Source organism: Enhydra lutris, unplaced genomic scaffold (assembly GCF_002288905.1).
Source record: "Enhydra lutris kenyoni isolate GAN:26980312 unplaced genomic scaffold, ASM228890v2 scaffoldscaffold15, whole genome shotgun sequence".
Taxonomy (NCBI): Eukaryota; Metazoa; Chordata; class Mammalia; order Carnivora; family Mustelidae; genus Enhydra; species Enhydra lutris.
The window spans coordinates 57946729-57973341 of NW_019154099.1; the positions used below are offsets into that span (position 1 = coordinate 57946729).

The 26613-nt window shown below is 39.4% G+C and overlaps 1 protein-coding gene across 1 annotated transcript; it reads right to left on the reverse strand.

Moving 5' to 3' along the window:
* Positions 1-72: 72 nt before the first annotated feature.
* LOC111147070 (arginine and glutamate rich 1) lies at positions 73-26613 on the reverse strand. Its single transcript, XM_022502945.1, has 4 exons — positions 25874-26613; positions 16791-17016; positions 14420-14503; positions 73-970 (listed from the first exon to the last, which is right to left on the reverse strand). The coding sequence occupies exons 1-4, from the start codon at positions 26218-26220 to the stop codon at positions 806-808; spliced, it is 822 nt and encodes a 273-aa protein (XP_022358653.1). The 5' UTR covers positions 26221-26613; the 3' UTR covers positions 73-805.

Sequence of the window (26613 nt, forward strand, 5' to 3'; positions counted from 1 at the left end):
CTGTTGACCATCAAAAAGTAAACCACCCTCTTTAAGACTTAACAGAACTTTAAAAAAAATTGCTTCAACATATGAATTTAAGACTTTACTTTATTCAGCAAAATCATTTATTTACACAATGGGGAATGCTGGTTTGATTTTGTCAATGAAATAAAAACAAACTGAACAGAGACAATACTGAACTGTATATATATTTTGTACCAGAACTGACCAACTGTTTCCTTACCTGTATCAGGAACATCAAGAGCAACAGTATCACAAGGACACTGGTTTAACAATACACCACAGAGGTCCAGTAACACCCTGGGAGCGTCCAATGCAATTTCCAACTTTTTCTTTTTTTATAAATATATAAAAAAAACAAAAAGTCAGCAAAACCAGCATTATGATGTAATAGACAGAGTATAACTCTGAAGTCAATGGGTCAGTAAAAACCTTATCAGATCATCCAGTTTACCAAGTGATCTGCTCTTCTTCAGACCACTAATACAGAATCCAAACAGATGAAAAATAGATCACCTTCTAGAAGATAACAATGATCTGATAAGGATCTGACTTAATGGAAGTTAAGGGGGGATAAAAAGGAATGCAGAGCATAGCCCCTATTAGAACAAGCTAACTTTTCCAGATTTTCCAAATTAAAAAAAAAAAACCAAAAAAAAAAAAAAAACAAAAAAAAACAAAAAACCAAAAAAACAAAAACAAAAAACCAAAAAAAACAAAAACAAAACAAAAAAACCACTTCAACATGAAGCTACCATACAAAGTTTTTCCATTTTTCTTTGTAAAAAGTTCAGTTTGCAATTTAATCCTGGGTTTTTAGTGAGAAGGACAGTTTGGGCCTGGACTTCCCCTTGCCCAGGATAATTTTTTGTTCTTCTTTTTGTTGACGTTGTCGTTCTTGTTCTAGTTTCATCCTTTCCTCATGAATCTTTCTTTGTTCTTCAACAATTCTCAACTGCTCTTCAGCCTGAAAGTAAAAAGTAAACATTAGAACCTTCTGTGAATTTGTCTTCTAATAGTAATACTGGGAGACCATGTGACCACTTACAAACAACAGTATATTGAATAAAACCCTCCTAAGGTCACACAAAAAGTGATCAAGGAAAAAACAACGAGGAATTAGAAAAGAACTTCTTATTAATTCTGCCTACATTTTCCGATTTTGTTATGAAAAATGGTTTTAAAAATCGGAAAAAAAAAAAGCACTTACCTATTTTGAAAATGGCAATTTCAAAATCATGTTTTAAGATCAGCATAGATTTTCAATTATGAACAAAGGCATTGATTTACCCAAAGAGCAGGTAGGTTATCTATCAATTACTACAGACTTATCATTAGAAAGACATAAAAAAGTTTTAAGAGAAAAATCTCTACTGGGGCTACATTACATTATCAATATACAACCAAGAAATACTAAAGACCCCTTTCTCTGGAGAGAAAAAACTTCAAGACCCTTTACACCTAGGTGACTACAAAATGCTTTTTCCCTTTCAAGTGGACACTGGCATAATTAATTTCTGCAGTCTTCCACAACCAACTCTCTTCCTGTGCTGTATTGTATACACATTTCCCGTCTTCACCAAAAAAAAAAAAAAAAAAAGAAAAAAAAGTTGAGGCAATTCTCCTCCTCCCTCCTCATCAAGTCTCTTCCTGTTGCCCCCACCAAACCCCACACCCACAGCCTTATTTCTCACCCCTTCCATATCTCAAGGAACATTAGGCAACATGTGCTGGTGATTCTGGCTATCACAAACAGTGTGGGGGTGTGTGTGAGGGGGGTGGCGGGGTGGCTCCTGGCATCTAGTGGGCAGAGGACAGGCATGCTATTAAATATGTGACAATCCACAAGTCAGCCTCCCCCCCAACAAGGAATTATCTAACCCTAAATGTTAATAGGCCTAAGGTTGAGAAAAACTGCTCTAATGTGGGGTTTAAAACCTCAGGAAAATCACTATCTGACCTTCAATTTAAAAACATTCACTGCATCCTCTGAATGCTTTCCTATTCCCAAAGTCAGATTTTAAAGTCATTGCTTCCATCTCCACTATTCTACTAAAATTATTTTCTAGATGGTCAGAACTGCAATGTTTAATGACCTCTTTATTCATTCTTCTGTTCATTTGAACTTAGGTCTTTCAAAAATTTTCTCCCCTCCCACGTAAATACGAAACATTGGTGATTTAAAACATTAAGGCTCTCCACCTGTTCACTCGTGTTTGTCTCCACTGATAGGCTTTTTGTTCAGAAAAAGTAACATTCAATGTGACTGCATTACAGGCTTTATGGCAGACGACAGGAAAGGTGACGGACTCTGGTATGCAACATAAAATGTTTAAAAAAAAAATCAAAAACCTGACTTTTATATACCAACGTAACACAAAGAGGTTTGTTTTACTTTAAGATGGTGGGGATGTAGACAAAAAGGTAGACAGACAGTAAGGCAAATCCACTGTAATCAAGTAAAGGTCAAAGATAAAGATCCAAGTTTTAAAAAACTAGGAATGTGGTCAGCAGGCAAGATGGAAAACCCAACAGACAGATGAAATAGATCTTCCATCTCTCAGATCTTGTCCCTAAGCTACAGCTGGCTAAGAGGTGTAGCTACTGGACACACACCACAGAGACCTCTGGGAACCTTCAAAGTTCAACATGTCCAAGATTCAGATTCCCCAAACCTAACCATAGAATAAATTAGCCCTTTCTATGACCTTCCCTACCGCCACCCATATTCTGTAGCTTTCTTCTGTCTCCTCCCTCCTCCCTGACACGAGCAAACAGCCAACCAGTCGATTTTTACTTCCTTCATGCTCTCTTTTCTGCTGCGACGTCTCACCTGGAGCTCCATATGCACGGCCACCGCACCAGCGCGGGGCCCCACCTCCTTCAGAGACTTCATGGGATTTCTTTGTTCCAGTCTCCTCATCCACCCTACAGAATATGCTACCAGTCTCACTGTTTTGGAACATCATTTTGTTCCTACGTGCCCTCAAGCTTCCAGCGACTTCCACCATGCGCAGAATATGGCCTAACTTCCCAAACGAGCCAACTATTTAAGACTTTCTATAATCTGGCTCTCACTGTATATACACTGTTCTTTCTCAAATTATGCTCGGTTTCTATCTTGCCTCCCCTTCTCCTCTGCTCATGCCGTTCCTCCCACCTACTGAAGCCTTCCCTGTACACCCACTTCAAACCACCCCTCTGGTGCTTAGACTTCCACTGATAATTACAAGAGAAAAGAATTAACTGCCTTTGATCATCTTTAGGAATTCATACGCCAATTCCTTTATCCACTTGTAACAAATCATCAAACATTTGGGTAAGAGTTTGGCAAGTGCAATTAAATCAAGGTAAAGAATCTTAACTGTGTGTCCATGTGCCTGAGAAACTCTTATGAATATTAACACTGAGACTCACTCTTCCCTACTCTTCTAACTCAGCCCTTAGAAAAGCAGGTTAGAACCTTGAGAAGGATTTGAACATCACAACCTAACCCTTAAGAGAAATCTAAAATCACACAGTGTATTTCACCCCATCACACTGACAAATTCCAAAGATACACAATGCTCGCTCATGAAGAATACTTCGGCACTACTTACCAAAGCTCTATCTTCATAATGCTTTTACCCAGCAAATGAATTTCCCGGAATAGATCCTATAAATAACACTTGCATACATGCAAAATTGAACAACGTTTTTTTAAGGCAACGTAGCTTGCAAAAGACTGGAAACACCCAAATATTCCCCAACATGGGACTTTTAAACTATGGAAAAATCTATACAGTAGAATACTGTGTAGTTAAAACAAACACAACAAAAAATAGGAATCACTACATACTGAAATGGAAAAATCCCCAAGTTACACTGTTAAGAAAAACAAAGTCCCAAACAGTCTATATGTAGTATACTATTTCTCTGCAAAAAGGGGAGAATAAAAATACATGTATTTATATCTGCTAAAATATGCATTTTAAACTCTAAAAAAAGACAAAAAACACAATTGAATATACCCTTTAGGCATGGTAATGAAAAGTAGGTGAATGGGGGAAAAAGACATAACCACTTATTTTTCTGAAAAATAAATTTGAATGATGTGATCCCATTACCTAAATTAAAAACAAGCAAGATTTTTAAAGCAAAGTCATTTCCTTCATAGGCAGGAAATGCTAATTCTACACTGAAATTAACTTTAGGTTGGGTAAAGAAAAAGCAAGTTTCACTTTCATTGAGGTCTACAAATATAGGAGATAAAAGTGTGTGTGCGTGTGTGTGTGTGTGTAAGGGGTGCCACAATTTCTCTGGTTCTCCCTTAGTGTTACGCATATAGTGACTATTCTAAGTACCTGATAATGAAATGATTTTTAAAAATGAAGAGAGGAGGTGAATATCCTGTCTTTATGTATAAAGATTTGTAGTTTGTGCCATTATAGCTTTAAACGAAGCATAAATGCTATTCAGTTACACCACAGCAAAGACAGACTAGCTAAGCAAAACCCAAAGCCTATTTTAATATAGTGCTTCTCAAATGACGAAAATCCATCTGTGAGGTCTGAACCTACACCTTCTCTGCTAAGTATTCTTCTAAACCCTAGCCTCCCTCTGCAATTGGACATGCCATTTCTTTCCTGATGACCCCACTTGTCGAAATATCCACTACTCCTCCTCTAGCCTTCTGTTGTTGCATAAGAAAGCATATTCCAATGGGGGGGGGGTAATGTATATGTGTATTCATACAGACGAACAATACTAAGCTCTGCTACACGGATTCCATGATGGACATCTTGGACGGAGGCCCAAGAAAAAGCTAACATCCACCGTACTAGAGCCACGAAATTAGGGTAGGCCTTCCTACGCCGTTAAGTCCAGAACCCTCACAAAGGTGGCTTTCAACCTTGCACCTCATTCCGAAGGGTGACTGGTGAGATGAAATACATGAGAGCAAAATATACCATTCTAGTAGAAGGACCTATTTACTCTCCCAGTACCTTTTGCCCCACTCCCCCTTTACCCAGAGGGCCCAGTGCCTTTATTAAAATTACTCATTTCTGGGGCACCTGGGTGTCTCAGCTGGTTAAGTGTCTGTTTGCCTTTGACTCAGGGGTCATGATTCCAGGGTCCTGGCATTAAGCCCTGCATTAGGGTCCCCACTCAGAGAGGAGCCTGATTCTCCCTTTCCCCCCACTTGTGCTCTCTCTCTCACCATCTGTCTCTCTCAAAAAAATAAATTAAATCTTTAAAAAAATTACTCTTTCCCTAAGCCTTCTCCTTCTCACACGTTCTAGAATACTGTGCATCAAGGTGATCCTTAGCAGCAGTTTCTCTCAGTAAATAAGGATGCGGAAATCTACCCTCTATTCAAAATACATATGAAATTTTATAAAGTTTTAAAAATACAAAGAGAGAAGTATTTGTTATCAGAAGTGATTACAAAAACGATAGGAAAGAATGAAAAGTATTACAATTAGGAAGTCCTGCCACTACACAGAAATGGTAGTGGATTTCTACATTTTAACCTTCCCAGACACATATCCTATTCCACTCTGCCATTTATAATTCTTTGATTCACCCTCTCCTCTATAACAAATGTAATGTATATCCCACTTCAGGTAAGCAATCAAAAAATATTAAAAAGAAATTTGATATAATTAATTCTGACCCTTAGCAAACTACGGATCAGTAAAATGTTCTAAAAAGTTATTAATATACAAGGTTAAAAAAGTAACACACAAAAGAATTAAAAAAAGCAATCCCTACCCATGGCAACTTGGGTTATTCTGACAGTTAACTCTTACAGTATATACCGTCATTATAAGATATTAGCTACCATCTAAAGAGAATTCCTACCACCAGCCACTCTTCCTAGCCCCTTTCCTTCTCAATTTAATTGCCCAGTTATTAAATATATTTACAATCTTAAATATATTTTTGGAACTTCAACCGAGTATAACATCTCCTGAGATTCAGTATTACCTGAAGTGGAGACAACGGCTTCAAGAAGGAATGGACAAGGAAAGGACAACTGAGATTGACATGGGATCCTCGGTACAAGAATCCCTGTCCTCCAGAGGTCTGGAGAGACTGCTCTAGAAAACTGCCAAAAGAGCAATCTCAAACCTTCAGGATTTTATCACTTATGTCCTAAGATTTCACAAAAAATGATCTCATCCAGATGTGGCTCTTTTATTCTTCTATACCCCCAATTTTCTTTCAAGTCAGTTCTTCCGTTTATCTTGGTCGTTCTTTCCCTTTTTGTGGAAGTTTCTAAAGTGCTTGCTGACACTTGGCTATCAGCAAGATGACATCTTCTCTGGTTCCTATACCAGATTTTCTCCCCTTCCTTTTTCCTCCACTTCCTCCTTCCTCCTCCTCTCACTGTATCACTCACCAAGTTCATTCTCTCTTTAGTTCCCACAGCCACCTTACCAATCCAAGCCCCATCTTCTGATGGGTTTTTCAGTGGGTTTCTGGTTGACACTGTCCTTCAAGCCACCCTATACGATGCCAATACACTAACGTCCAGAAGTTTTAAAAAAATTGCTGCCCAAAATACATTAAGGTAACCTTAAATGAGCTTTTTATCAACTGGAAACATGCCTCTCACTGACTACACATCCTTCCATAACTTCATTTCAAATTAAAATATTTTTTAAGAGATTTTATTTATTTGAGGAGAGAAAGAGAGAGCACAGGCACACAAGCAGGGGGAGAAGCAGTGGTAGAGGGAGAAGCAGACTCCCCACTGAGCAGGAAGCCTGACACAGGGTTCGGTTCCATGAACCCAGAATCATGATCTGAGTTAGAGGCAGAAGCTTAACCGACTGAGCCACCACCCTCAAATTATTTATCTTTTTTAAAAAAGATTTCATTTATTTATTCGACAGTCAGAGATCACAAGTAGGCAGAGAGGCAGGCAGAGAGAAAGGGGGAAGCAGGCTCCCTGCTGAGTAGAGAGTCCGACGTGGGGCTCGATCCCAAGACCCTGAGATCATGACATGAGCGGAAGGCAGAGGCTTAACCCACTGAGCCACCCAGGTGCCCAAATTATAATATTTGATTGACATTTACATTTGATGCCATGCCATATTTGCCTGTTTCTTACAATGTGTAAATACATCAATATTAACTATCCTAAATACTGTGCTTTTAACTTCTATATGCTCACTGTAGTAAAGAAGGCCCATTTTCTTTCCGATTATATTAGTTTCCTGTAGCCGCAGTAACAAAGCTGCACAAACTGGATACCTTAAGAGAACAGAAATTTATTCCAGAGGCAAATAAGTCCCAACTATTACTGGAACAAATAAGTCCCATTATTACTGGAACAAAATCAGGGTGTTGACAGGGCCACCTTCCTTCTGCAGGTTCTCGGAGGGAATGTGCTCCTTGCCTCTTTGAACTTCTGATGGCTGCCAGGACTTCCTGGCTTTACATGTATTGCTCCAATCTTCAAGACCAGCATCTTCACATCTCTCTCTGTTCTGTGCTCATGTCACTTTTCCTATATGGAAGTCGACTGGGAGTCTTAAGAGTCTTTTCATCATTGTGTCCTCCTCTGTCCTTTGCAGTCCATGTTGGCAGGGTTTCTGCTGATACAGCAACCTTGAAAACACTGTGGGTCTCCCACATCTGGCAGGACATTAGACAAGAGGCTCCTCAACGGATCTTTCCTGGATAATCTCATTTACTCCTGGCATTTGCTCAAGTGGCTGAGGGAACCTATGAGTCACATGCATAATCTCTTCAGCCCTTGCAAATGGTTGTCCAGTCATAATCTTGGTCTTCTTTCCAGTTTTTCTAACAGTAATAACCAACTTTAGCAGCTTTTGTAATCTAGATAGGCTGAAATTTCCTCCAAACATCAAGTGCTCATTCCTTTTTAGTTATCAGTTTATTTATCTATTTATATTTACCGATTTATCTATTTATCTCCTTGAATTTTACTATAAACTACCAGAGGAAAGCAGGCTGTATGCAACACTTCAGAGTATACTTAGAGTATATATGTAAGTATATATATATTTACTTAGAAATACCTTCAGTTCAATATCCAAGTTCAACCCTTACAAGCTTCACCTTCCACACAGCCGTAGGGCACAGTTCACCTGGGTTTTCTACCACTAGACAATGAGGACCTCCTTTTCCTTCTAGCTTCCAGTAACATCTTCATTTGTTGTCTAAGCCTTACCAGAGGCACCTTGGGAGTCTGCATTTCTAACAACAGTCTTTTTTTAAAGCAGTCCAGGCATTTTCTGTCATATGCCTCAGAACTCTGCCAACCTCTGTCCAACTTCGAAACCACTTCCAGATTTTTAGGCAACGGATTTCCACAAACTATGTAGCTCAAAACATAAAATTATTCTGGAGGCCAGAAATTCCAAACACTGAAGTGTCAACAGGGCTATGCCCCCTCAGGGGCTGAGGGGAAAGTCTAGTGCTTGCCTCTTCCAGCTCCTGGTTGCAGCCTGGATTCCTTGGCTTCTGACCGCATCATTCCAATCCTCACGGCCAGAATCTCTACATCTCTCTCTGCTCTGTCTTTAGCCTTCTCCTTTGTATGCACGGTGTGGTATAAAAATCTCCTTCTGCCTTCTTCCCGTAACGATACATACAATGGCATTGAGAGCGTGGTGGATAATGTGGGATTAACTCAAGATCTTTAACTTAATCATAACTGCAAAGACCCTTTTTGGGGGCCACATTAGGTAACATTCACAGATTTCAGGGATCAGGACATATAACACATAGGGGTTTTTTTGTTGGTGGGGGGGTATTTTCCAGAGAAATTTCTAAATTGCAAAGTGAGATCTACCTTAAGTTTGTGGAACACACTTCACATATAATCAACTTCCACACATGGTCCTATTTTTTTCATTTCTCAAAGGAATGATGAACATGGTAAATCCCCTATTTGGCAAGTGGGTAAGGAGAAAACTACTTTCATTATTAAGGAGCAAAAATACACTATAGACTTATGATTTGCATATATTTTAAAACTTCGAGGGCATGTGGATGGCTCAGTCAGTTAAGTGTCCAACTCTTGGTTTCAGATCAAGTCATGCTCTCAGGGTCACCAAATCGAGCCCCCATTAGGCTCTGTGCTCAGCACGGAGTCTGCTTGGGATTCTCTCTCCCTCTGTCCCTCCAGCCTGTGCACTCATGCTCTCTCTCTCTCTCCCTCAAATAAATAAATCTTAAAAAAAAAATCAAAAGTTTCCCAGTTAAAATTAATTTTACCATAACATCATAATGTAATAATTTTGTAATTGTATTAGAAATTGTCAGTCTCTTATTATAGTTCAAGTATTTACATGCAAATTAACCAGGTTCCATTTTACTACCATCTTCCTTCACCAGTGAATAATCTGAAGGCCATTTTCCTACTGATATAGCCTCCTGAAATGACGTTTAATTCCAAGCAACTCCTATCACTTTTCTTAGTCTGTTTCCCTCTCTGGATAAGAAAGATTCTTACACATTTCAGAATACCTGGGCTTTTCCCAGACACATCACAAAAAATCTGTACAGAAAAGAGAAGCAAAAAAAATTTTTAGGTATCATTTTTAACATTTCCTTAAAAAGTTAAAATTCTCCATTGTATTAACAAGAGCCTTTCAAATATGCGAGGACAGTTGTGTACCGCCAATACTAAGCCAGAACTAGAAACCAATCTGCCAAAGGCCAAATCCGGTCCAGCCAAACCACACGTGAATTAATTCTTGTTTGATGTTATGAATAAAACGTGTCTGTTGAGTAATATTCTTTTGCCTCCTACTGAACCAATAAAATCAAGCATCCTGACAAACAATTTGGAATGTGCACAAAAACTACCCTTGGTCAGCAGCACCTCATAAAAATTTTACATATGGGGGGCACCTGGGTGGCTCAGTAGGTTAAACGTCAGCCTTCGGCTCAGGTCATGATCCCAGGGTCCTGGGATTCAGTCCTACACTGGGCTCCCTGCTCACAAGGATCCTGCTTCTCTATCTCCTCCCCATCATGCTCTTTCTCAAATAAGTAAAATTAAAAAAAAAAAAAAAAAAAAAAAAGAAAGAAAAAGAAGAAGAATTTCACATACAAGAGAGCCCACGTGGCTAAGCTAATGCAGTCCTCATTAGAGTCATTACTGCAATCAATGTGAACATTTGTCACAAGGACCTACTTATAAGTCCATCAAAGAGTGGTTTATATTTTCTTTCTTTCGTAATTATTTTTATGTGGTCATGAAAGTGATGTATGTTAGTTGTATAAAATATAGGAACTGGAGAAAAGTATACAGTTACATATAAGTCTCCCAATTAGAGATAACTATACTTAGCATTTTGGCGTATTTTTCCATCTACTAAACTGTGCAAGTATACTTTTCAAATTAGCAAGATAATGTATACATAAGTTTTGTTTTTAGCTATTTGCCCTGTATTACCAAATACTTTTAGACTACAGAAAAACCACTGTAAGCACAGGTTATACTTCATCTAAAAACCTGCAAAATTTTCACTATTCTAAATAACATGGTGAGAATTTTTTTCTGTATTACCTTATTTGTATCTGATGCAGTTTTCACAAGCTAAATTCTCAGAAACAGATTTAAGGTTACTGATATTTACTGATTCAGTGCTATTTTCTAAAATGGTTATGGGCCATTACACACTCCCTCCATCACCATAGAAAAGATCTCTTTATACCTTATTCTTGCCAACACTTGGTGCTAATGAGGAAAAAAAAAAAGTCTTTTCTATTGGTATTTATTACTACAGAAAAAGAAAAGGGTGTGTGTGTGGTGGGGGGAGTCATGTCTTAGTTTTCCTACAGAAGCTGGGATACTGGTATATATTTTCAAGAATTGATTACAGCACTCTTCATTCTACTTGTATAAATTCTCATGTATATCTTTCACTTTTTCTATTAGGGAGTCAGTCTTCTTTACTGACTTGTAAGAAATTGTTGCATTATTCTTCCATGGTTACGATGTTTAGGAAATCTCCCGCAGGGTACTCTCTTTTCCAACCTGTCCCTAATCTGCTTTCAGACTACGTCTACCAGTACTTACCCCACCAACTTCTCACCACACAGAAAGCTGGTTTACCGCCATAGCTATCACTGCGCCTCGCCCACCATCCTCAGAGAGCCCACACACTCTTGCCTTTCATTAAATCCCGAAAAGGCCTCTGCCAGGCTTAACTTCCTCACACTCCTGCTCCCACTGTAAATTCAATTCCTCACTGGCCACTGAGGTTGGGCTCGTGGGTGTTTTTTCCAGGAAGGTTCCCAGGCCACCCTGGGGCAATTATGCCAATTACCACACATCCCACTACCAAATACTTTCCTATTACTTTTAACTTTTCTTGGGATTGTCCCTGTCTCCACCATTAATACATTAAATACTTCAAGAGAACTTAAGTTCTTGTCCATTTTTATTTCCAAATTGCTTTTTAGACATAATAACTTCTCATTATAAGATTATGTGAACAGTTAAGCTTGGCTACTGCCTCTTCCTCCCTTGCCCTCTAGAAGTAAGAACGCATCACTTTCTTCTCATCATACAATGAAGCGGTCCCCATTTCTAGCATATTTATGATGTCAGAAAGCAAACAGAACTGCTGGTGCAACAAGATAAACGACCACTACTGACATAACCAGGGCAAGTCCCATACTATCTACAACACTAGCATACTCTCCTTCCTTTCTTAAATATCTATTCTTCTAATGGGACATTCAATATAGTCCATGTAATATTTCCTAATAAATAGGTAAAAAGATAAAAACGAACTCGCTTGAAATCGAGAGGATAAGGAATGAACAGAAATTAAAGAAATCTCCATATGTGCCCGGCATCTTTATGCAGCAACATTTCCTTGTCTTTTCTAACACAAAGGATGCTCCACTTTCCCTGCAAGCCTATGACTCACTGCCAACAGAACCAAGTAAAAATTAATTTTCTCCAACGTGGACAATAATTTCTTAAACTTCAACTTTATTATATATAGGAAATAAATGAGTTCTGTCCAAATCCTTACCAAATATTCTCAAATTCAAACTTCGTTTCTCCAAGATATCTTTTCACTAAAGTCTATTGATAACACGCAGTCAAAACAATGTCACTATGTAACCTATTCTATCAAGCTCAAATGTTCCAGAACACCGCTAGTCTCAGTATGGCTCATGAATCAGCAACAGTCTGCAAACTGTAATGGATCTATAACAAGATATGTAGAAACCAGAAGTGTTTTAGAAGCTTTTATAGCCACTTGACCTCATTTTTCTAGTAACTCATCTTAATTATATTTTGCAAAGTAGAGGTCTGAGACAAATTAGGATTAAAAGACAAGAACAAAAATTGGCCAATTACTAGCACTTGCGAAGAAGCACTGCTCTAGAGTAAGCTTGCTAATCTTTTCCCAGTAATGACACAAAGAAGTCAGATTTCTAATTTTAAGGTCCATGTTGGTAAACAAAGAAAGCTGTCAAAACGAATATAAAGAGCCCAACCAAGCTCCCCTAGGCACCAGACAGTTAGCCCAGGATCAGAAGGGATCTTGGCAGGACCTAACAAGCTGAGGAGCTCTGCTCTGTAGGTCACTGGCATTCCAGGAGACCCAAAAACTGAACTCACCATGCTAACGAAGTTTTTATCACGTTCTAAGAGGAATTCTATTCCACCTGCTTCGCAATTCTGATTCACCATGTTAAGTACCAACTATACTGTTCCTCCTTTCTGGAAATATCCGTGCCTTAAAAACCGCTCTGTATTTACCTTTCAAAGTTCAACCTTCCAAACTCAAATTAAGGTTCCTACTTTCCATCTTCCTTCCTTCCTACCTACACTGAGATTTTCTTCTCATACAGCATTACTAAAAAAGGTATTATCACATACTAACGGATGATCATGTAGTGATATGTCTTAGAATTACTCCTCATCCATTCACAGTGCATCATCATTCACAGGGCTTTTTCTACCCTAAGAGGTTTTAAGGTATTTTCACGCCAGCCTTTGCAACAGCCGGGACAGCAGTATTAGCAAAGAACCCGTAGTGTCACCATGAAGTTGCTCTGGGCGTTTCTAGTACTGGCCTGTCTCTGGGGTATGCTACCTTTAAAACCTCATGCTTTAGAATTAACTGCCCTGTAGTTTTAAGTTTATGTAAAAAGTTACCGTATCAACTATAGGACACATTACTTATGGTCCTCCTCCTTCACCCCTACTCTCCTTGGGATTAGTGTCAATTAATTACGTAGCCCAACTCAGATCTTTTTCTGTGCCTTTATGAACAGTCAATAGAATTTCTTTTTTCTAAATCATTCACCTGGTGCTTACAACTTGCCCCCCCTCCCCAAGTCAACAGTATGACTTGGCAGCAAATGTCTTCTTACAACTGTATTAGTCTCAACACATTTCTAACTAGACAAAACTTCTGAAGATGTCTAGAACCAAGACTACCTCCTGGGCCATGTCTTTAGTCCTGGGCACTCAATAGCACTCATCCCCTATTCACCCTAAGTAAATTCCTTCCATCTCTGACTTATATTCTTACTGTGAAATAGAATTCCTATATGCTACCGTCAAGGGAAAAAGAAAGTTTTTCCTTCCAAAGCCTATTCTCCTTTTGTTTTTTGGCTTCCTTATATCCACAGTCCTTTAATTCTAGCTTACTTTATCATACAGAGACTGCTTCAAAATATATACTCTTAAATGGAAAAACCTATGACATCAAAATTCTTGTTCTACTTTTTCACTCCACTTTAAATGCTAGTCTATGCTAAACAAATTAACAAACCAAAAACTCAGAAAGCACTAAAAAACAGAACTGAGAGGAAAAAACAGATTAGTTCTTTTTCTATTTTTTAAAAAACTACCACAATATTCTCGTACTGGCTTCTTTATTAAAATGTTTAAATTGCTCTGAATCACCTTTTATATTCCCAGGTTATAATTATTTCAGTCTCCATATTCCTTGCTAGATTATAACTTGGAATAGGAAAAAAGAGCTTATTAGTCTGATATGCTTACTACCAAACATATGCTACCTACTTTACCTAGTAAACAGGGTAACTAATGTGAAGTGAAATGCTGCATTTTAGTTTAAATACTTCCAAAACCTTTGTTGTTATTGTTTAGGCGTAAATATAAAAGAAAAACTTTGGAGTGGGGTTAGTCCAAATCTCCCAGAAAACCGGTCTTAAACCACTGCAAATTTTAGAATTTTCTCCATATATATAAGATTTCTTGATAGCCCCAGTAAGATTCCTCTGGAAGACACTTACTAAAATCTAGTCAACCATTCCTGCTCTTGCCTCAAATCCCTGAAAAGGGCCCTGAAAACTCCAAGAAATATGTCGGTCATAGAGCACAAAATCATCCCATAAAATCTGAAAAAACAAAGCAAATATAAAATACTTTTCACGTATGCTTCATACATACCAGTTTGGCTTGTGCTTCTGCAATTTTTCGATTATTCTCTTCCAGTATTCGCTCTAGCTCCTCACGTTTTGCACGTTCTTCCTCCTAAAGGGGAGGACATGTTAAGATGTTAGAAAAACAAAATGTTTATTTTTACTGATAAATATTTACTAATCTTCCTCTGAACTTTTTTGATCTGACTTAGAGGGTAGCTACATAGCCACCTTCTGTCTGACAAATGATAAACTGTGCAGCCACTAAAATTTGTTGCCAGCACGAAATTTAAATCACCCTCCCAGTCCAAACAGCAACCGGCTAAACCCTCCCTAATGACAGTTTCCTGGCAATTATTACTAATACTTTAATATCACACAAATCAACAAGGACAACTACAAAACTGGATAGTATTTACCAAATTAAAAAAATAATATATAAAATATAAATAAAGTGAATATTTGTCTCACCAATTATGTATACCTACGTATTCTTTACCTATACTCCTTTAATCAGCATTAAAAGTTGAATATTTACTGTCTTGTCCAGTGTCCTGCAGAGTGTGCTCCTCGGCTGCCATACGCGCCAGCTTCCTCTTTAAAATGATTTGTACTGTTAGCTTGGCAATACCTGCATCAGCAGCTCAACCATTTATAAAGAAACAACATACAAGGAAGGCTGAGCTGAGGAATGCAGATGTTTATGGTAAGAAGGAACAAAAAATGTAATTCATCATTCCTAAGGCAAACAATTAATAAGAAAAATACATTTACTGTTAGTGAAAAATACAAATGGTAATCCATACTTCATGGAACTAAGGGCTCTTCCATGGGGAAAATGGACTTAACATTCAGATGTTGACAATTTCTAAAGGCAGCTTATCTTGTCATCTACAGTCTGAACTGAAATTCAGGAATCCAGGGGGTGCATGGTCCGGAAATAAAATTCTGTAATTTATTTTTTATTGGAGAATTTAATGAGATTTTATAATGCAAACTATATGAAGACTGCTTGATGGTTTGGGCAGTGTTCAGATCACAGCATACATATTCAAATGATTTTAATATTTGGAAAGACTGTCAGAGGGTTGTGTCCGTGTAAAAAAATATTGTTAATATGAAACAAAAAGCAAACGAAGAGAAAAAAATCTTCCTATGATTAATAACTCGCTACAAGACAGCACCATTACTCCAAAATTATCATTATCAAAAGCACTGATATAAATAAGATTTCATACATTCAATTGCACAGTCTGTGATAGCTACCAAGTACAGACACATGTATCTACTTAAAGACAGCACAAGGGAAAATGCATTTGAAAAGCTAAGTTTACTGGAAAATGAGAGAGATTTAATACGATGCCAACTTGTCCACAATAAGGCCAAGATTAACAATGATATGAGACACATATTTTGAGTCAAACATTTAAGTTCAAGAAAATATAACTACAGGATTTTCTATGGCATACACCAATGGAATTCATATTCATTATGCAAACTACGTCAAGGGACACTCAGGGCCATGAAGTAATTTGCCTTTAAGTGTTTCAGTGACTTTCAACAAGTTTTAGGAACCTGGAGTAATCAGTGCAAATAAGCCATAAAGCTTCAGTAGCAAATTACTGTCTCACAGAAAGACATTTTCAACTTCTGCTCCAGCTGCTGATAAAACAAATCATGTGTTTAGCTTGACTCCAGACAAGGACAACCTGTTCCTTCATAACTCTCTAGAGAAAAAAAGGAGTTGTTAGTAGATACTAAAAAAGTGGATGAATAATCTGGACATTTTTCCTAAAAAGATTCTTTGAAACACATTAGGAAAATGGAGGGCCTTATGATCAGAGTGCTAGAATTAGTCCATTGTGTTGAAGCAGCATTTGGGGTAAGGGGTGAGGGATAAAAGGACAAAAGGAGAGCAAGGAAACCTATGTTTCACAAGCAGGTGCTGTCACTCAACGTCAGACCCTGCTCTCCGTAATCTGACTGAAGGCAAACGGCCTCTCACAGTCTAGGCAGTAAGAATGATACACAGAGAAGAAGAGTACATATCCACAGGCGGATTTTAACCTTTTCCCTTTCCCACTCCCTGTCTCCCTCCACCCTCCCAAAAAAGAATGTAAGTCCTGCAGCCATGGCAAAAGTTTCAAACACTTCTCAAATATGTAAGCCAGTTTCATTAAATCAAAAAGTATCCTTGAATACGTTTTATGAAAATAACTTTTAAATATCAGTCAGCACTTCTGAATAAGGCTAAAAAATTAACTTTCGCAGCAATGTTAAGTTGAGATGAGAAAGGAATTAGTCTGTATTCCATCTCTTTCTGAACTGAGCAGGAGGCACACCCAACACTGAAAGTTTTGCCATGGACTGTCTCTACTTTCCAAACGACCGAGCGTTACCTCTCTGGCTTTTTGGGCTGCAAGCTCAGCTTGTCTCTGTCGCTCGAGTTCTTCGAGCAACTGCTTTTCCATGATGCGCTTGGCTTCCTCCACCCTTCGGAGAACTTCTCGCTCAATTTCATCCTTCCTTTTCTCCAATTCTTCCTCTACCCTTTTTGCCACTAATTCTTCCACTCTTCGTGCTGTTTCTTCCTCGATGAGTTTTTCTTCTATTTCCTGCTGCCGACTAGCAAACAAAGGAAAAAACAATGACTTAGATAATAGAAGTAAAACTAACAAAACAAAACAAGATATAAATCTGTCAAACACATAGCCTAACTTTAAAATTTCATAATTCATTTTCATGCAACATTCAAGGAAATAGGAGATACCAAAATTAAGGGATACAGAAATTCAAATAAGTATCAAGTATTTCTGTTTTCTACCACTAAGTACAAAATGACTTGTATGTATATAAAAGGAGCTTAATTCATTAGTTTTAATTTAGGAACTTACAGTAAATCTGAAACAAGAAATCTACTTTTTTGGTATTAACTTCATAATGAAAAGACAAGCTGTTCTTTAGTGTACAGACTTGCTCATTTTGCCAATGCACTCAGTCTAAGGGTTAAACTAAAGAAATCAAAAGAAAGTATTATGTAGCAAGCAATTCAGACAAAGTTCACCCCTCTCCCCCACTCCCACTAGGAAAATAAAAATAAATACAGACTGAAAAAGATTCAGACTGCTAAGGCAATGTAGTGTAACTTTTACTGAAAATACAGACCAACTTAATTCAGGTTCTGAACCTAACACCTTTTACTGTACCTTTTCTTTCTTTGGTTAATTGATTTTCAATTAAAAGCTCTTCACGAGATAGGAAAGTGGATGAAAATATATTGTCAGTTCTAATAAAAAGTTCAATGAAGCATGATACTGTTTTAATTATTTTAATCACATTTAGAGATTATAAAAACAACTTAATTACTCAAAACGAAATTCTGCACTGAAAATACTGACATTTACCAAGGCACTATATAGTGTAAACCATGCACATTTTATACCACTGATACCCAATATGATAGCTTCTTGGTCACATGTGCCTAGTCTGAACTGAAGATCAGTATGAAGAAAATGTATAAGAAATCTAATAGCTATTTTTATTTGGCTACATATTAAAATAACAACATCTTAAAAACTGAGACTATATTAAAATTAATTTCACTGGTTTCTTTTTAATGTGGCTACTGGAAATTTTTAAATTACAGAGGTAGCTCACATTGTATTTTCTATTAAACTGCACTAGTTGAGACAATAATTTGTGTTAAATTAATAAATTCAGAGGCTCTGGAAGTATATCTAAATCCCAAGAAGACAATTTGTTATTAGTAATACTTTCAACTTTCTCACAACCCACAAAATTAAATACAACTGTAACCTTTGTATCTTTTGATGACTCATAAATATGTAAGAGCCAGTCATTCAATTTACGTGTTTAGTAAAGACTTTATAGCGTCTAAGTGACCTTTAAACACCCAAATCCACTTCAACTAAACTCTATTTTGGGGGGTTGATGCCAATTTGACTCAAGTGCTTTCATTCTTCTGTTAACTTATTCTCAGTGATACCGTACTAATACCAGTGTATCTCTAATATTCTGATTCATTTCAGTTCCTGCATTTATAATCTGTTTTTCTGTCAAGGAGATAGTAGCTACTTGAAAGAACACAATTTTAAGTTCTAGATATATGCAATACCCATTCTGAAGACTCTGTTGCTTGTTTCTTAAATATTTCCTCCCAACACTAAATTACTGATTTTATCTAAAAAGATATCTAAAAAGATACGAAAGCCTAATATGTAGTTATGCTCCTTTTCCTTTTGAACTTCCAAAAAATTACAGTTTAAGGTAGTTTCAAGGAGCCTTTATCTATAGCAGCTCAATAAAAGAGAAAGCTAGCTACTCCCAACACTAAAATGAATCGCCAGAAATATCTAAAGGAAATTAGGCAGTGATTTCAGAAGAAATTAAACTATATTTCAAATAAAAAGATTCTGCTTCTCTACTTCATCCAAAGAGAGAAATATGAGCTGAAATAAGTAAACCTGATAACTGCTGAACAGGAATGATGGGTACACTGGGGTTATAATAGTCTCTCTAACTTTTGCATATATCTCTAAGTTTACATAATACAAAGTTTTAGATGTATATAGCACTCCCACAAACATACTTTCTTTTTTCTTTTTTGGTTCTTATGGTATTAGTAAATGTAAAGAAGCCTAAGAAGAAATTTTATTTTAAAATGTCGAAAATGGTAGAATTCAACTCTTAAGGACAATGTAAAACAGTGTCAACTAAAACTTTCAATATAAGGTAAGAGGAGAGCGAAGAACAGGAGAAGGCTTTAGGTTAGCTTATCATTAGAAAAACTGCCCAACAACTTAGGAATCTGGTAAAGATGGAAGACACTTGATACATATTTAGGGTTTTGCAATCAGTCCCTAGGTAACAGCAGGAGCACAATGGCTAATGGGGCCACATTTCCAGAGCTGGTCAGTAAGGAAAAAAAAGCCTAAATAAATTAATTCAGTTTATTACTTACTGCAAAAGCCAGATCAGCATGGTGTGAGCTCTCTCTCTGGTCCCACTCATGGACACCAAACCCGAGGGGCCAGATGACCGCAAAAGAGGCACAGGCAGTGGGGAGCTCTGCTGCTAGGGAGTCACTGTAAGGACAGCGCAGTAGCTTTATAGCCTGAGGGGAGGGCAAGTGGAAAGTCCCAACCTCGAATGAAACTGGGAGGATGAGAAATGGCCTAGTGGAGTTTCTCACAAGGCTGCTTATCTCCCTTTGTTCCTAGAGGAACCACAGGACATACCACCATGACTATAATTAAGCCTTTCTGCTGGGTTCCACGTGGAGACAGGCAAGGTCAGGGCGCCACAGCAGAACTGCCCCCCTGCAAGTTTATCCAGAATGGGGTTTTCTGTTGTTGCTCTTATTCTCAGTACAGTTAAAATTACTATTTCAGTAATCAGGAAAAAAAAATTTTACAGGAATTTTTCAGTTTCTGCCCTGAAAAGTATTGCTTCAATTCCCCTCTCCCCTCACTTAAGTAAAAAAACAAAAACAAAAAAAAACATGTACAACTGAATTAAAAATGAGCCTGTCTTTTTTTTTTTTTTTTTTTTTTAGTCACTGATAATGTTTTCTTATTAAAAGAGAATATAGTTAATACAACTTTATAGCAAAATAACATAAAAAAACTAGAGGAGATAGTGGTGCCTAGCTGGCTCAGTCAGTAGAGCATCTGACTCTTAATCTTGGGGCCCACACTGGGTACAGAGCTTACTTAATCATAAATACACCCATACATACAGACATGGAAGAAAACAAACTGTAATTGACATAAAAATATGTCTAGCCCATTACCATAGAAATCAAAGATCCCTAAGAGTCAGCAGGCACAGATGATTTTACAGGAACTTTTACTAAACATTTAAGTAATAGTATCTGTAATAATAGATAATGTGTATTGAGCTGTTTGTATGTCCCAGACTATATGAAGTGCTTTACATATGGAAGCAAATTTAGTTTTCAGAGCAAAAAATCCCAAGTGGCTAGTCAACAGCTTCTATGTGAAAACTTTCAATGAGGGCAAACTTTCTACTTTGTAGCATAGCTTATTCCTTTGTTGAATAGTTTTAATTGTCAATATTCTGATTTACACAGATGGAAATCTGCTCCTCTTTTGCTCCTTCCCTTTAGTCCTAGTACTGCCTGCTAAGCTGTATGACAGAAGTAAACCTCCTCTTTCCCATGGCAGTCCTTAATATACTGGGAAGCTACTATCAGATCTGCTTTTCTCTAGCTTACCTGTCCAGTGTCAAGATGGCACTACATCTGTGTCATTTCCCTCATGTTCTGTATCAAAATGGACATGAGGTTATTTTGGAATTAACTTTTCCTTCTGATCCCTGATTGACTCTTAGTGTTTCCCCCTTTGTAAAGAATTTATACAAACTATTTTATATCCATAAAAAATGAGCCTGTCTTTACTGATGAAAAATTTATTATCATAATCAATGATAAAGTAGCTAGGAGACTAACTCTCATAAGAGATACTGAAACTTTCTTGGAAAAAAACACTTGGTCATGAGCACTTCATAAAAGTGTATCACTTAATGTCACTGCCTATCCACTCCTGCAAACTTTCCCCACAGGAACTGTCACTTTCTTGATGGTTAGGGTCCCTAATCTTTTCCTCAGACTCCTCTGCTGAATATATTCCCTGACTAAGAATTTGTGCCACTGATGAAGCTTCCGTTTTCAATGGAACTAGTATATAAAACATTAGGCCCCCATTTTCTCCATGCTTTCAGAAATTTAAACACACCAGCCACAATCAATTTAAAATGTCAACTATTAAAACAGCAAGGGCCAGGCAATATAGTACGGAGTATGACTTTGTATACAGCAACTGGCCATATTATTATTTTAAATATAATATACATAGAAATATTTTTCAACACAAACTCAACCCTAGGAGCTTACTTCTAGGAAGTGCTTCATAACATCAGCAAACGGCAGTAATTCGGTATTGACATGGTACCAAATACTGTGCCAACAGCTTTATACACCAATGTCATCAATTACATCTCTGATGGTTCCTCAGGCATAGAACAATTTCTTAGCTGGGCTCCAGCTCACAGCATTGTGCTGAGATGACTCCCAACCTAGGCGGACTCTAAAGCTCGTCATCTCAAGCACCACACTACCCTACACTGTTTCTCCAGGACAAAAGTGAAAGGCAAAAGCATACCGGAAGATGTAACTACCAAATTGGTTATTTAAAAAATTCATAAAAAATTTTTATCAACATCAACTAGATCTTACGCCCTAATACTTTGTCTTAAAGCCCTAACTTCCCGGAAACGCACAGTTCCACATACTGAATTTGCACATAAAAGCTGCTCTTTGCTCTCAAGATGAGCTCTTCAAGTATTCTGAGAATCACTCGTATAGATCCCAGTTCAGTTTAGATCCTTTAATTTAGAAGGCTCTTAATCTGTCATGCAGTTGAACATTAAGCATAATCAAACATAGATTATCACAGGCTACAGTAAATTATTATACCATTAACATTTACTGATTTGCTTCAAGTCATTTACAGCTACCCATGTTTTTCAACATGCACAGTTAATACAACATTCATAAAGCATCTCAAAAGAATACATAAGAAATGGCTGGTACACAGAAGAGAGGTGGAACTTTTGAACTCAATTTTGAAACATGTGAATTAGCTATTCAAAAATGAGGGGAAAAAAAAGGTTTAATGCTTAAGATCTACCTTTCACAGTATTAATGTAACTCATAAGATAACTTCCTAAATTTACCAGGCTCAATTTGGTTCCATGTACATAAATTATATGACCCAACATTATTTACTGATATCCACTGCACGCCAAGTACGTCTAGATACTGCAAATGCACTATTTTTCTGATCTTCATAATAAGCAAGACCTGTATCCCCATTTCAGGAAAAAGAAATCAAGTTCACAGATGATTTATTCAAGGCCTCACGACTATAAAGAACAAAGCAATTTGGTTTCCAGTATTACCACAAACTTTCTAATTGGTTAAGCCCAAAAGAATAATCTAATTTTGCTGTCTCGCAGTCTCTCATCTTACACCGCATCGCTTCAAGCACACGGACGCTATGCATTCTCCTGACATCCCTTCTCTGCTTCCAGGAAGCACTTGTCTTCCTCCAACAAACATTCCCTAAAGTTCTTTCAGTCTTGTGAACCAGCTGCTCTTTTGCCTCCATGCTCTTCCTGGGTCATTTTATCTCCTCCCCAACATTTCTCGCAGGCCTCAGTCTCCCATATCAACCTGAGATAACCTCACCATATCCAAATGTAAGTGCCCACAGTGGAAGTGACAAATGGAAGCTCCCCTTGATTTTTCCTTGTCTTCCATCCACCAGGTTTCTGACATTTTAACCGTCTGCCACACAGTTACTTAAACATTTGGTAGCTGAGGTGCAACAGCCACAATATAAACATGAGAGCCAACATTCATGTTTTATTTCCCTTATGTTCCAATCCAGTTTTATTTGCAGTAAATGTTTCTTAAATCTGTCCCTCTTTTCCATTCCAATAACCACCACCTCACTACACCTATGTGGCTTTACTGCAACTAGTTATCGCTCCTACAGCATTTCAAGCAGTTTTTTGGGGGGAGAAAAAAAAGCCCACACTCTTCACCTCCTGAAAACTTTTCAGGTTTCTAGGATGAAATCCAAGCTCCTTAATAAGGCACACAAGACACTTCTTGTAATTCCCAGCCACTATGTACCTCCCCAGTCACTCCATGATTTCAGTACTTACATACCTTGTTCCACTCAACATTAACTGTTTAACCTCTCTTTAGGGCCATTCCCCTCTCTCCCTTCCTTTACTCTGCCACGAGTGGAGGGGACTCTGCTTTGGTCCACAGGAACCTTCCTGTGCCTCGCCTGACAGTCTCTTATTTTCTCTTTATCTACCACCCACATTGCTTAGAAGGTGCCTCTCTATCCACCATCTTTCTTTTTATGATCACATGATGATCACTGAATTTACCACACTGTATTATAATGTAGCTACTTCTAAGTCTTGAAAGCTTGTTGGACAGGGATCAATTATCTTTATACTAACAACACCTAGGATAGTATCTGGCACTTATTAAATGCTCAATAAATTATTAGCTGAATAATGAGTTAATCTACAGAGACTTATACACCTACAACTACTTATGCCCATTTTCATGGCTCCAAAACCTAGGTCTTTCCATTGTCCCCTCTGTGATTTCCAAGACATTACACCAAATTAAGGAGTGCCTACTGCATGGCACAGAGGAATTCAGTGTATAGATGTCTGCTAACTCTGCCCCCTCCCCCCTTCATAAATGCTAATGGCAGTTCGTTGCTTCTGTCAACTTGGAACTATACAGCTGCCCAATTTTCTCATGTAATCCCTGTATTTTGTCTCTACTATTCATGTGTAGCTTGCTAAACACTTCTAATTATTCTTTGCATACCAGGTTTCTTTCATTTTTCCCACAAGTCTTAGCTTTCTAGTGAATGGCAAATCATTTCTCTTTGGACATCTGTTTTCAAATGGAAAAATTAGCTCAGAGATGTCTTCAGTAATCTTTCAAATGTTCATCTGCTGACATTTGAGAGCTGCATTTTTACAGCAAAGGATCTTGTTCCAGACCAAAAAACCTGGATTCTATATAATCAAGGTTGTGAAACAATTACTTGTATTTGGTTTTCATATACAGATACATATATCAACAGTTCTACATAAAAAGAAAATAAAGGTATGCAGCAAAATAACTCTCCTGGTACTGCTTGCTCTGTAATACTGTTAGTGTTCCAGTTCTATGCCTCTTAACTTTGCTTCTCAGAAACTCTGCTGGGGACACCTGGGTGGCTCAGTGGGTTAAGCCGCTACCTTCGGCTCAGGTCATGATCCCGGGGTCCTGGGATTGAGTCCCGAATTGGGCTCCTTGCTCTGAGGGGAGCCTGCCTCTCTCTCCATCTCCGCCTGCCTCTCTGCCTGCCTGTGTGCTTTCTCTCTCTCCTTCTGACAAATAAATAAATAAAATCTTAAAAGAAAGAAACACTCTGCTGGAAAATTTACATACTACAAACCCAAACACATAAAAATTTAAAATCCCTAGAGGCGCCTGGGTGGCTCAGTGGGTTAAAGCCTCTGCCTTCCGCTCAGGTCATGATCCCAGGGTCCTGGGATGGAGCCCCGCATCCATCTCTCTGCTCGGCAGGGAGCCTGCTTCTTCCTCTCTTTCTCTGCCTGCCTCTCTGCCTACTTGTGATCCCTGTCTGTCAAATAAATAAAATCTTAAAAAAAAAATTCCCAAATTTAAAATGCCTAGACAATTCGGTACACATGTATCTGTCCCAGGAAGATCCTAAATTCAGTTAACTCCTGCTTCATGTGCACTTTCTTCACATGAATTCAAGAACTGAGGAAGACGGTTGGTTAAAGAGGGAGAGTTTGCAAACTAACTTTGGGAAATGAATACCCAGAGAATCACAGGACCAAGGTCTTAAGCCAAAACAAAACCCCACATTTTAAAACCAAAAGATCAGTTTGGAATTATTTGCACCTACTCTTGGATCTAAAAATACCTGAGAGATGACTCTTTCAAAAATGCTTTTACCCAAACAGCATTTCAAGCTGGGAACCTTACCGTGACGCTGACTTTCCCTAAATTAAGTTCTACATGTGAGCAATGTGAAAGTAAAAGCAAATACTCAAGTGCCTTTTAAACAAAAGTATACTAAAAAGGAAGACGAACAGCAGGATTGCACTTACGTTTGCCACAAAGGATTATAAAGCAACATAAATAAGAATAAAGATGGGAGTGAGTTTTGATTGGGATGGTGGCTAACCAGGTGCATTCAAGTGTCAAAACTCATCGTCCTCATGTTTCGAGTGTGTGCATTTTGTTTTTACAGCTCACAAAATAACAGAAACCGAGCAGGTTCGAAAAAAAAAAAAGAAACGCAACCGCGACCATCTTGAACAAAAGGAATGCACTACCAGAAAAGGCATCTGGGGGTGTCCCGCGGGACCACCTAGTGTCTTATTCCCGAGGAAGCCCTGTCCCAAACTGAAGCTTCGGTACAAGAATGCTCGGGCAGCGGCGACCTGCTTCCCGAGGGTTCCCTCGGGTCGGCTCTCCACCCGCCCGCCCGCAAGCGCCCCGCACGCGCGTCTCAGGCTCGTGCACCCCTCGCCCTGACTGGCCCGAGCCGCCCTCCCACCTTACTCTCAGCTCCACCCCCTACTTCCGGCACTCGGCTCCTCTCGCGCCAAAATCGCGCTCCCCGCTCCAAGCCTTCCCTGCGCAAGCCCCACTGTGTTCCGCCCCAGCCGACTCGTGGGTCTGAGCCGCCCGCGGCCTTCCACTCGGCCGGGGTGCACCCTCCCCGGTGGGCTCCTGCCCCCCCCTCCACCCCGCCGGCCCAGCCGGCGCCGCCAGCTCCCACCCCCCGGCCTCCCCGCCCCTCCCCCCGCGGGCGCTCACATTTTTCGCTGCCGCTCGAACTCCGCTTTCTTCTCCTCCTCCTCCCGCTTCTGCTTTTCGTCCAGGCTGCTGCGCTTGCTCACCGTGCGCCCAAAGATGTCGATGCGGTCGGGCGGGGACGAGGCGCGCTCCCGGTCCCGCTCGCGCCGGGACACGGCCGTGTTGGTGGAGCGCGAGCGGGACCGCGACTCCCGCCGCCGGTTTCGTTTGCTCTCCCGGGATTTGGAGCGCTTCCGCACGCGCTCCTTGTCCCGGGACCGCGACCGCGAGCGGCTCCGCTTCTTGTTGTGTTTGCTGCTCTTCGTGTGTTTGGAGCGGGACGAGCTCCGGCTCCGAGACCGGCCCATCCTTCCGGGCGACGCTGTGACTAACCGCTGGCCTCGGGCCCCGCACGCGTCCCACTGCCCTCGCTTCCGCCTCCGGACGCCGGCTGGCCGTGCTGTCGAGACCGGGGGAAGGAAAACTGTCAGCCGGCTCACTTTATATCGCTCGCTTAGGTCGACGGCCGCCACGAAGGCCGCCTCCAACGACAAGGCCGCAACGCCAGGAGTTGCAAAGATGGCAGCCGCGGCAGCACCGGCCGCCCTTCCCACAATGCCCCGCGCGGAACGCGCCGCTACGCGAGCTCCGCCCCCTGACGATGGTCGCCGAAGGCCAAGCGAGCGCTTCCGAGCGCACTCGGCTCCTGTCGCCAGCCCTCGCCAGCCTGGCGGTCGGGAGCGGGAGTCCAGCACCTTAGC